The sequence below is a fragment of the Hipposideros armiger genome, unplaced genomic scaffold (genome assembly GCF_001890085.2).
Source record: "Hipposideros armiger isolate ML-2016 unplaced genomic scaffold, ASM189008v1 scaffold_31, whole genome shotgun sequence".
Taxonomy (NCBI): domain Eukaryota; kingdom Metazoa; phylum Chordata; class Mammalia; order Chiroptera; family Hipposideridae; genus Hipposideros; species Hipposideros armiger.
Genome location: NW_017731381.1, coordinates 1121986 through 1135211, shown reverse-complemented (window position 1 = coordinate 1135211; position 13226 = coordinate 1121986). Strand labels below are relative to the sequence as shown.

The 13226-nt window shown below is 42.1% G+C and overlaps 1 protein-coding gene across 1 annotated transcript in view; it reads right to left on the bottom strand.

The window, feature by feature from the left end:
• TOP1 (DNA topoisomerase I) overlaps positions 1-11990 on the bottom strand; it is a 104133-nt gene extending 92143 nt beyond the window's left edge. Inside the window, exons 1-2 of the mRNA XM_019636901.1 lie at positions 11703-11990; positions 11389-11413 (exon numbers count right to left, since the gene is read on the bottom strand). Of these exons, the coding sequence (XP_019492446.1) occupies positions 11389-11413; positions 11703-11735 (58 nt within the window). The 5' untranslated portion in view covers positions 11736-11990. The remainder of the gene's footprint in view (positions 1-11388; positions 11414-11702) is intronic.
• Between the last annotated feature and the right edge of the window lie 1236 nt (positions 11991-13226).

Genomic DNA, 13226 nt, shown 5'->3' with positions numbered 1-13226 from the left:
TTCAACTGCTTCTGAAATTTGAGTGTGCATCAGATCAGCTGCTTGACTCATTAAAACCTAGATGGCTGAGCCCCCACGCCCAGAGTTAGAGCCAGTAGGTCTGGAGGAGGCTCAAGAGTTTGCATTTCCAACAAGTTCTCAGACAATGCTGATGCTGCTGGTCAGGAAACCACACTTTAAGAGCCACTGCTCTATTCGAGTCCTCCTTTTCAATCACAGATATCAGCAGCTGAAGACCTCTGATTTAATCTTCAGGTTAGTGACCTCCAAAAATGAGATCCTCAGCATTCCACTAAACTAGTATGCTGGTACCTCCACTTACCTTCTAAAGCCCTGCCTTAACCCTCTCCTAGGAACAGTAGCATGAAAACAGCCTCTCACTCTCTGTGCTCCTCTTAGTCACCCAATCCTAAAAGATAACATCAGGATCAAATAATGGCTTGTTAACCATGGAAGTAGGAGAAAGGATTAGAATCCCAATATGATACATAGTAAAACAACTGCAAAGGCAGTTAAATATTTCTGCTATTTAGGTAAATGCTCATGGAAAGCTAGAAAATGTTTATTTAAATTAGAGTAGGATAAGTATCAAGCTTTTATAAACATATATTGGAAAACGCTATTCTGATCCTTTTTAAAAATCCTGTAAGCTTAACAGCTTGACCAATGAAATACCTTAATCAGATGAAGCAAAACACATGTCTCAGCTAAATAAGACATAAAGTCCAGATAGCTCAGTTTCTCCAAAAGTGACTTATGGGTCACCTGTATTTATCAGAATCATTTGGGATTCTTAGATATATTTAAAATGCAGGTTTCTCAGTATGCTTCACTAATCAACTAGGGATATGTATTTTTACCAAATACTCCCAGGTGATTCTTACACATATTAGCTGGAGAAGAATGAAAATTTTAGAGTACAGCTCTCAATGTTTCTCACTTGATTCCCAGCTGGCAGCTAGAAGAGAGAGGTTCCCTTTTCACAAAACAGTTGCTGAAATCTGTATATTGACCATATAGAATGAGACAATGCTCTTGCCCACTTCCTAGTAAGTAACCAAACATGTAAATTTCTTCAGACTAGAATGAAAAAATTGGAACAGGACAAGCAGCAAGGGCTCAGTGAAAGCCAGAGAAAAGTGGCTGCTTCTGGCCTGGGGTGAAGTGGTGACTGCAGGCAGACTTCACTAAAAAGGTCTATGCCTTCAATACTGAATGAAGCACGCGGAGATGTTTCTAACCCTCAAAGAGTTTACAATACTTGGTGCCTTCCTAAAAAAACAGGTAGTGAAAATGGAGACGTACTGGGTACACTTATCTAAACCGTACCAACTTCTAAAGACTAAGAGGCATTCCAGGGTAAAAAGAAATACGTGAATAGAACAAAACATGATCGTAGAGTTGTGGGAGAAGAATGCAAACTGAACTTTATTTCTGGGAAACAGGGTTGCCGCAGAAGGCTTTTTAAAAAATCAAGTTTTCAATAAAAGTCCTTAGCAAAATATCTTCACTTTTGTACCATAAATACCTACTGGCATGCATATGTACATATGTACAATGCTGCTTGATATTTTCCTAGTTTTACATATACAAACACTTTTACTAGGTTTTCAGTCACTTCTGGGCACATTTCACCATACTGTATAACTTTAGTCCCCTAAAAATTTTAGCTCAACATAAACACTACCTGACATCTAAATTCTAGAGGTTAGCTCCAGTTCTAAAGGAATTCTTCGTATTTTCAGGGCTATAAAGAGAAAAATTTTAGCTTCTCATTTGCCCACAAAGAAAACAAGCACACTTCTACTAATAGACAACTTTCCTGACATTCTGAGATTAGGGTGCTGCTGACATCGACAAAGGACTATAAAGAACTGCTGCAGTGCTTATTTTTTTATCACACTGCATTCAAGAAAGAAGGTGATTTGATACTTAAGGGGAGAAAAGTAATAACTATGATCAAACTATCACCAGCGGAGCCTTCACAGAGCCCACCCCAGCTGCCCTGGGCTTCTGTACTGCTAAGGGGACTAACTGGGGGACTTCTCAGAGTTGGGGTGTCTGGCCTTGGGGACGTTTCACTTGGAAGTGCAAGAAGCCAGCAGTTACAAGGACTAGTCAATCTGTGCTCCTCCTGCTCCCTCCTCTTTCCTTTCCCAGTTAACCGGAGTCAGGACAATTGAAGAAAGACATCCTGAGATATGATCAATTACCTAAGAGGCTCTTGTTTATTTCTGATGTTAAATATTAAAAGAACTACTGACATTGCATCCATTCCTGTGAAAATGCACGGATTTTAAGAATAAGGCACAGTAAGTCTTAACACTTAGTCTCGATCACTTTTCTAGTATTCGAATCACTGTAACTGATACCACTAGGAACTGCGACTCTTCCTCTGAGGCATTTAACAGCTTCAGTGTGGTGCCCATATCAATACACTGCATGGACTAGGAAGAAGTAACAACAGTAATATATTCAAACTGTTTCATAAAATTAGTTTCCCAGGACTGTAAGTACAGAGTCTAATCTCTAAGAATTTAGTTCTTCAAATTTACGAGGATGATTTCACACTTTATTACATTTCTAGTGACTCTGACAAATTTACCTATTCAGGAAACCCTGATTACTCCTTTCCTAAAATCCATGCAATACAGGTGTCTGACACAAAAAGATAATGAGAAAGAAAATCACAGAACTTTAAACTATTCTTCTATTATAGGTGAAAAGGTTTAATGAGCTTATAAATATTCTTAAAATTTTTTTTTTCTAGAAGTTATGAGTTTGGACATCCTTAGAAATATAAGGGCCTAGAGGTTTACAATCTTTAAAACCAACCAACCAAACAAACAAACAAAAAACCCTCCTAGGATTGGGAATAAATAGAGATATCACGCTCTTTCACTAATAGTAAAGTATTAACTGCCAGAAAGTACCTTCCATCCCCATTCATCCTGGTATGATAGGAGCCTTTGTACTGAGGCCCAATGAAAAACATGGACTCTTAACAGAAAAAGAGAGTGCACAGACCTACAACGTACTAACTTCAAAATGTTCGTTCTGAGAGCCATATGGGTTTGTCTTGTTCATCTGTGCCTAGTGGTTACTGGTATTTACTTTCTGAATGTTTGAATTAATGAATGTGGCAACTTAAAATTTCCATTTGCAATTAAACATGAAATTTTTAGTTTCCTAAGTAGAGCTATAAATACTGCACCATCCCAAGTGCAAAGGGGGAAAAGTTATTTGCTGCCAAAAGATTCTTAAACTGTAATTTAATTTATGAGAAACACAGTGCTTTATACACGGCCACGAAGTCAAAGCAAGTCTGTACCCTTCTGAGCCAGGCTGTCTCAGATTCACAGCAACAGTATCAAGGCTCCCTAGCGACCCTCCCCCTTAGGTAACGTCTCACAATACCCAAATTTAAAGAAATTAAAGATGTTTCCCTTTGTACAAGAGGTTAATGAAACAATCTCTGAAAGAGGTGTTTGGGTTTTAAGGATTGGCAAGAACCTAAAAATTTTGCTCTAAGCTTTAACTTTCCTAAAGTGATCCTTACGTCCTCTTCAATCCCCAACCTTGTATTAGGCCTAGTTCACAGACGAAGAACTAAAGGCCCAAGATTAACTTGTTCAAAGACCTGCCTACTGAGCAGAAGCCCAAGAACTCAAATCCCAATCCCCTCAAATCAGACTCTGTCTTTTCTACCATATCGTGGTTGCCTGATTTGGGGGCAGAGGGGACAGGGGAGGAGAGATGGGGGATGGACAGACATACCCTCCACCAAGGCTATTCAGAGAAAAATGAATGAGAGAAAAAGGCCAATGTTCTGAAGACTTTTAAATCCCATCCTATTTTGGAGGCTTTCATGTACTGAAGGCAATATAGTGCCATTCCGTATTAATATTCACTTTCCCACGGGTTTTTCCCCCATAAACTTTAAGAACAATATGTTCCTGAGATATTCATCTTTTCAAGACTTTATCTTTGAAGACTCTTTAAAATTAGACCCTATTCTGTAGTTTCTACTCTACAAAATTAATTTCTCTGGCCTACCTTTAATTGAACGTTAATTTTGAAGTCTGCTCTTGTTGTGATGCTTCTCTGACAATTCTTTTGATCAATGGTATAAGATCTCTACTAAGACCCATCTGGCTTAATCTAATGGACATCAGTGAACACACCCCGAACTGACTTTAGTTTCTTTAAGGAGCACTTTCAAAATAACAAATTCAAGGCAGTTCGATAATCAGCATTAGCTAGACAGACTTATGAGCCTTACAGAAATTTCTGCTGACTGGATACATCTTGTCACGGAAGCTCCCCAATGCCTATACTCACGCACAACTGTTCACATGGACTTTCCTACTTCACACCTAAGCTTTATTATTTAAGTCATGTTTGTTCCCAGAATTCCTATTTCACAGAAAGCTGAGTCGGTCACTTTAAGCAATCATCTGGATAAATGAAAAATTAAAGTAACTTGCAGGTGCTCTCAGTCTTCTCATTTTAAAAACGTTTGGGGAAGAAGTAAAATAATGAAAAAAAAACATGCTGACACAATTACAGACTGAGTTTTGTGGGTTTTTTTAAAAAAACTACAAATAATGAACTTGGCACTTTACTTATTAAATGCATCTGGAAGGTAAAGCTCTGGTTATGTTTTATAGAAAATCCATAGTTTTATTAAAGGGCTGAGAAATAGCCACATCAATATATGACCTTCATTTCTAAGCCCATCTTCTCTATAGCTGGAAGGATCTCCTAGGCCTAAACTTGTTCTTAGGAACCAGACATAACACTGGCTACTACTTAGCCCAAACCTAGACAGAGATATACACCCCCTTTTATTTTACAGTGACTGCTTAACAGTCGGAAGAGATCGGTGTAGGCTATGCAGTTCAGTGAGGTGAAGACTCCACCAATTCTCGTTATATGCCGCTGTTCACTGTGTAAATGTCAGGTTGAAAGTGTTAACAAGGAATACCAGTGAAGGAAGGAAAGAGTCACCAATGTCACTACTTCAAACCTAACATTTAAAATAAAGATCCATTTCATAGTAGAAGCTGTCTGATTTAATTTTAAAACGTGAGCAGAGAGGCACCTTTATATACTTATTTAATTCTCAATAGCTTCTGAAGCATAGAGCTATCATCCTTGTTTACAGATGAGTAAACAAGGTATAGTGGCCAGGTCAAGATTCATAGTAAGAACAGGGATTTATCTCAATTTTTATGATTTCTACTCCAATTTTCTATCCTACCACAGCTGCTCTAGAGCACAGGGTCTCCCCCACAGCCTCCTCTTCATCACGTGTACCCTTCAATAGCAATCTGGTTTCAGCCTTAACACCAAAGCATCTCTTGAAGACCTAACATTCCAGGTGCAAGGGGTCTAAGCTATCTCTACCAGCAGGTAATTACGGGTAGGCTGTGACATCTGTATTAAAAGCTTACAAATGACAGTCTGAGGAAGGTTTCTGGAAACTGAAAGGCAGTATACTACCAAAAAGGGGAGGTAAAAAGGTGTAAAAAGAAAAATTTTTTTCCTTTCTTGGTGTGGTAAAAATTCTCGAGTATGTATATATATATATATACACACACACACATATATATATATGTATATATATATATATATATGGTAAATATAGCAGGGATAACTGAGTGGATCTAAAAACTTAAGACAAATTAAAAATGAATACCTACCAAAAATTTTAGAACTTATAATTGCCTAGCTTCCTTGGAATTTCTTTCTTTACTAAAATTTAGAGACATAAATGATAAGACACTTAATACGGACTTTGATAATGATGAGTAACATAGCTTAATGATATTACAACCTATATAACCTAGAGATATACTCAAGATAATCAGCAACGTCACTCTCTCAAGTTTGAAAAAAATTTAGAATCTTTCTTGAACATACAAAATAAAAAATCATGTTAATGTTTATTTGCTGTTAAATCATTTAGGCAAATTATTAGTTATTTCCTATAACACTACCAAAAATACCATTAATATCCAACAGACATTCCACTATAAGCTTTTGCCCACCTAATAAATTCGAGGCTACCACTCCTCCCCACCTTTATTCCCCTCCATAGTTCCCAGGCCCTATGCTATCAACACACAGCACACTGCGCACATCTAGATAGGCAGGTTGTGGAGAAAGGGTGGGGGTTGGCAAAACGCTAATTATTCCTTGAGATGGACTCTATTTTAATTTCCTACTTCACATACTGGCCTGAAGCCATGGGGATGGAAAGCTGCTTCTCAAACTTCAGATTTACCAGGTATAGAAATAGAAAAGATGTGTCCCAGCTATTACCACCCAAAGTTTAAACACAATCAAAAGCTTCCCTTAAAATGCCTCATCCACTTCTTAAGGGCCAGTTAGGAACTTCTCCCATCCCAAACGTGTTACCTTTAAAAGCCGAATTCTCAACTGTTTACCCAATGCCTTTATTATGCAAAGTTAATGGTTTCAAAATATTTAAGGAGCCGTCAAATAAACTAAACCACAGGACACAGAACAGTCACTCAACTGACTCTCTTCCACCTCCAAATGCAATGGATTGTATTTTACTTTTCTTTCAAGAGGGTTTAATTCCAGGTCCCACATCAAATAATCATTTCAATCATTTCCATAGCCTTATTCAAATGCAAATAATTACAATTGCATCCATTTTCCCAAGTGAACCCCAAACTTTATTGGAGTTCAACACTTTCATATAAAAAGGATGCAATCCCTTACAAAACATGCTTCTGGGGAAACAGCTTTGGGTTTGAAGAAAACCAATTTTATTTTGCACTGAAAGTATGGCAGAAGTTGTTAAAGATCTGTAACGTACATATGCATTCACACCCAACTCATACGAAATAACAATTTCAATATAATCTGAAGGCTCCTAAAATGATACATCCAGAAAGTACAATAGAATTATGTTCCATACCATTAGCTGTAGAGGATAACTGTTACTATAATTAATATACGACACAAAGCTTTCTGTAACTTATTTACAGGCTCAAAAGGCAGACATTTTTTGCACCCCCCTCCTTCCTCCAACACACACACACACACACACACACACACACACACCAAAAACAAATAATAAAACCCAACAGCTTAATTTTGGAATATAAGCTTTAAGATATGTTAAGAATCCCTGGCACTGTATAGTATAAATGGATACTAATTCACTAAGACCCAGAACAAATAAATTAACAAGTCTCTTTTTCAAACTCCCACAATTCTCCATTTTTATGCTCATGTTAAAAAAAAAAAAAAAAGACTCAATTCTTTTTTCACTACCATTGGTTAAATGAGATCTGGGGACTGACCCTGAGTTCCTATTTTCCATTTTACTTTACTTCCAAAGAAAAGTATGAGTTGGCGACAGCAATATTATCTACTGTTCACCTTTTAAACCATGAGGTATTTCGGATTCCTTTAGTAACTCCTGGCTTTTCTTGTTTTACCAGGAACACTGGAATCTAAACTTTGTTTGTGAGTTGATATGCTGGTAATATAAAAAGCACATGTTGACAGACAACTTTGTTTTATGTCTAAATGTAGTATAAGGATTCTACAGCAGCTCCCTAATTCTGAGAAGGTGACCCACAGAGTCTGGCTACAGTGCTAGGAAAGACAACACTGGAGCCCAATGTTTAAGTGTTCTGGGATTGAATAGGAAAATGTGCCAGATTTCATCTGAAGGTGCCATCAGTTTGCAGTTTTAAAAACGTGATGGAAATTTTCAGATAGTCACATCATCAGCCTTCCCATCCCCCACCTCAACCCTGGCCCAACAGCACAGAAGTACAGCTATCTGTTAGCATCTGATTATATTCAATTCCCCATCCAATTTGAATCAATTACACTAACCAGAATCAACAAAAGATGATGTCAAACTACAATCCCATGTAGCATTTCTCAGAATCACTGATAGAATCAAGCATTATACTGTGCTCATGCTAGGGAGGAAGAACCCCCCTACTCCAAAATAGAGGGTGCCAAAAAAACGCATACACATTTTAAGAAAGGAAAACTATATTAAAATTGTAATACTCAATATATACCAACAACAAAAGATGAATACAAGTCACATTTGACTTCTGCAATTACAAGAGGTGCTCAAAGTGGTTACCATCAGCGTTCAGACACTTCTGATTACTGCGAACTACTGCTTGAGCAATGTTGACTCAAGTGTCCACTTGTATACATTTTTCTGGCACCCCAGGTAGATAAACAAAAACTTCAAGTACTTGAAACCACAAAAGGATCACTATCCCCAACCTGATGTTGTCATTATCAACTCTACATTTAGCTCGGCGGTTTGCACAGTACTGTAACAATGACTAGCCCCCTATACCTAGTGCTACCAACATTTAGAAAGGTCTTTTCACTTAAGAGATTATATTGGGTTGTCGGAAAAGTCATGACGTATTTTTTGGTTTTCGTTGCAAAAATGCGTCATGACTTTTCCGACAACCCAATACATCTCACAGACAACAGATTTCCCCACCAGTTGATTATGGGCCAGAATATTCTAAATTCTTTAAGAACAGCAACAGTTTTAACTACTGTAAAGAATGAGCTCCAAAGGGCACAAAACATCTTTTAGGATGATAGCAAAATGAAGGATGTCTGTTTTAATAATATATGAATTTGAACAGCTAATCTGTAAGAAGAGTTAGGTAGGTCCACTTAAATCCAAACTCAAGCAATACAAAGAATGACATGTCTGAGCATAATTAAACATTTTAATTTTTTAAAAACTGTCTTTTGTAGTGACATAAATCAATCCAGATTACCAGTGTATTACTTAATAGAGCAAGCACAATAACTAACTCTACATCTTTCTTCTATACAATATTTACAAAGGTAATCACTCCAGTGCCAGACCCTTAGCGTAGTAGGGAGACAGTTAAGAGTGCTTCTTCTCTTGAAGGAGTAGGTTTAGATTAAAAGCAAGCAAATGACAAATTATCAAATCCTTCCCTCTTGCCTTTTTCAGCTCTGTAAGAAAGCAGAGAATCACGTATATAGCACAGAGGCTAAGCTTGTGAGCTTTGGAGTGTCCAACTCACCGTCCTTGGGCAAGCTAGTAATACGCCTAAGCCTCAGTTTCCCTATCTATAAAATAGAAATAATGGTACCTAAAACTCAGAAGGGTGCTTCTGAGGGTTAAATGAGATGATCCATGGAAAGAGCTGAGATTTTTCCCTGGCAGACAGGATTCAATAAATATGAGCAACTATTGCTATTACACATGAACAAACACATTCTAAAGTCAGTATAGCCAGTTTACTTCACTCTCTATTAAAAACAGCACTAAAGATCAATAACCTACCCAGCCCACAATCATTCACATATTCAGTAGTTCCTTTGTGTAATTTAGATGAGAACCATGAATGGAGGTTAACTTTCTGAGGAGAAAGGCCTAAACTTTGTTTCATTGCTAAACATATTACCTACTCAGTCCAGTCTGAAAGTCAAAAGATCATTTTTTTCTGTATTAAGATCCTACCTTCCTCCAAGAGAGGTCAAAAGGACTTTTTACATCCTTACCTGCCACATCCTCTTTGCTCTCACATCCCAGGGAAACATATTTATACTCTGCAATTTTCTTACTATAGGAGCCTCATCTCCCTCTCTTACAAGCCTGATAGGTTGGCTAAACAATTAAAAAATACTCCAATCCCTGACACTCAGCACCTCGTCTTGCATAACACCCAGCTCAGAAGTCACCTCCTGAGAAATTTCCCCACCCCCCAGACAAAATTAAGTCCCCTAGTCTCCCAAAGCATTTTGGGTGTACATATTCCCAAGCACCTACTGTATAATTAACTAAGTACGTCTCCCCCAGAGACTGGATTGAAGGCAAGCGCAGCACTGTGGCTGAAGGTTCGCTCTAGCACCGAACAGTGTTTAGCCCATATTAGGTGCTCAAGAAATGCTACACTTTTCTTTAACCAGATTCCCTTCTCACCGAGTACCATCTCATGCTGGATGCCCCACTTCAAAATCTGAACATAAGGCTGCTCTCTCACTCGAGCACGCTAACATGATGGACTGCTGATTACAACATCAGAAAACCTACTCATCAGCTTCTCCCATTGGAGAGGTTCCCGGAACCCAAACTCAATTGAGCAGGATTATGTGCCATCAGAATCAGTGGGAATTCCCAGCACACCACAGAGGGTACCTTTTCCTTCACCCAGGTTATTGAAAAGCCTGCAGTGAGCTTTTTATTGGAGGAATCTTTGGGTAACTGAAGTGGAAACATTCAAAGAATAAATCCCTTGATTTGGCTGAACAGGTTCAAAACATAAAGATCTGGGAAAAGCTAGCTCTTGATTCCTGAAAAACAGTGGCGTCTGAAAAAGAATGAACAGGAAGCAGGGGTGAGTGCCGGCCACTCTTTGTTTTAAATAAAATCCTTTTTTCCTTCCCCACAGCCCGAAAGAAAGGGGCAATACACGATGCTCAGCAACCTTTCCTCCTGACAAGTAGTGCACTTGGGTTTCTAATAAAACACTGTCTTAGGAGCCTCAGCCACATTGAAAAGTTCTACTCATTAACACTTTAATTTTTCTTTTTCTTTTTTTTTTAATTAATATGCCCAAGTCCAAGATTTACAGTGGATGGCCCATAGAGAACTTGCAAACTTTTCGAAGCGAGGTTCTACTACCTATGCAAAGAACACAACTTGGGAAAAACAATCTCAAAATATGAAGAACTCAACAAAGGGTGGCTTTAGTTTTAGAGCTATAATTCTTATCACAAACATCTTACTTAAAAAAAAAAAAATCAACAGTTGCCAAAGGGTAGCTTTCATTCTGGAAGCAGAAAAGGAAACAAGCAGCAGAAAGGGAATAACCCTCAAAATAAAGTTTTTGGAAAAAAATAGTAACAATTCAGTCTCCCACCCTTCCCTCTCTGGTGAGATCTGTGATTTATACGGCTTTGCTCTGCAGAAAGCTCTTTCTGGGCAGCTCAAGGAAGGAGCCGAGGGAGGGAGAGAAAGAGACACAGGCACAGAAAGGAGAGCAGAGAGAAAAAGAAAATGGCGCAGAGACTAAGTCCCGACTGTCGACAAGGCGACTTTCCCGGGAGAAATCCGGGCCCGGAAAGGCGGCCCGAGGCCCGGCGGCAGGCGACACAGGGTCTCCGTTGCCCCCTCTCGGGAGGGCCGCGATTTGGGGGGGCTGGGGTCCCCGGAAAGGGGGTCCAGAGGCCGCCCGATGGGAACAATGGGGCCGGTGAGCGAGGAGCCGGGACTTAGTCTCTGGGACGCCATGTCTGTCCTCTGCCCGGCTCTGGCCGGGCGCGAGGTAGGCGGCCGGCGGCTGGGGGACCCGGGGTCAGAGCGGAGGGCACACTCACCATTCAATCGGAAATCCGCTTCGATCTGGAGAGAGAAAAGGAAGGAATATGAAACAACAGGCACATTAACCCCGCCGGCGGCGAGCGCGCGCGGCCGGCGGCCTAGCCCACCCTGCGCCCCCAGGGATGAGGGGGCCCCGGGAACGGCCTGAAGGGGCAGCCATCTCCCCAAACTGTAACTTCGGGGCTTTCGCCTGGGGCCTAGCGAGGTGCTCTCCGCTGGCCGGCCGCCCCTGGCCGGGGGCTCCGGCCTGTCAAGGCGGCAGGGCCGGGGTCGCGGAGGGACAAGGCGGGGCCAGGAGGTCGGGTTGTACCTGGGAATCGTTGTGGAGATGGTCGCCACTCATGTCTGCTGGAGCGCCGAGCGAGTCGGGCAGCAAGGGGCGCCGAGGAGACGCAGACGGTCGGGACCGGCCTGTGCGGGCGAACGGGAGCTCTCGGGGGCTCCCGGGAACGCGGATAAGCGGCGGCGGCGAGTCTGACACTCCCGGAACCGCTGAGGCAGCGACAGTGGCGGCGACGCTTACTGACTGCCAGGCGGGCGGCGAGAGCAGACCCCAGCAGTTGTGTAACAGCCTAAGTTCGCATTTCGGCCCACTGCGCCTGCGCGGCCGGTTTTAAACGGGACGTCGGTGACGTCAGAGACTCGCAGAAAGAGGCCGAGGGTTGCGGGGCCCGCCCCCTCGCGTTTCCAAAAGGCGGACCTGGTTTTGCATCGCAAGCCCCGCCCCCACCCCACGCGCGACGCTGGGATTTGCATAGGGAGCCGACTCCTCCCAAGGCCGCCCACCCTGCGCAACCTACCCTTCCTCTCCCAGCTCTCTTTTTCGGAACCCCTGTCGCCTGTGCTACGCAGCGCGCAGGCGTAGTCTGGACACCGCCTCCGGACCCGGGCTAGTAGCGCGGCCACGTGGTGGGCCTTTAAAGGCGGCGGCGGGACCACACCAGGCCCGGGCGGAGCTGGCATTCCGTCCCTGCGTCTCCCGGGAACTGCGGGTACCTTGGCGGCCGAGGCCCCAGACCTCTCACCAGCGATTCCTCGCTCGCCAACCAGACCCCGAGGCCGCTCGGTGGAAGGGGCCTCCGCCCCAGCCTTTGTCCAGGCTTTCCAACTTCTGTATTATTTCATGTCCATTTCCTAAAATTTATTTTCATTTTACCACTAACCAAAGGTCTGGTTCAGCTCTAGTTTTCAGCCGGGTCCATGTAACCCTGGGTCACAAGAGGCCTAATTTCACTCGTGCATTCCACATACACTGAGCAACTACTGTGAGCCAGGGACTGTGCAGAGAAAGGGGAGGCGCAAGGGGCCAAACAGAGCCAGACCTTGGGGTAAACGCGACATGGCTGTGTCCACCACTAGATCTCGAACACGCTGTGGGGCAAAGGGGAGCAGAACTGTGTACGCCGGTCCGAATATACACTCTAGCTCTGTGAGGTTGCCTATTTTACTAAAGTTAAACTGTGTGTCAGAGATAAGTGACCTACAACCACCTACCTGACATCTACACTTGGATACCTCACAAGCTTCTCCAGGGCAGAACTCACCATCTTCCTCCTCCGCCCGGCTAGAAAAGCTCCACCCTGGACATCTTCCTCTCCCTCATTTTTCACCGGTCCAGCTGCTGGCACCTTTTCAGTCCATCTACCTTTCTCCCCTGCCCACGTACACCTGTCCAAGTTGGCACTAACTCTTGCTTAGATTATTAAAAATATACTAACGGGTGCCTGCTTCTCTTCTGGCCCTCTCACGAGCTGCTGGCCAACAGTACCCAAAGCGATCTCAACAGAGATGTAATCATTATACCCTTCCCACAGTAGTTCCCGTCGCTCTTAGT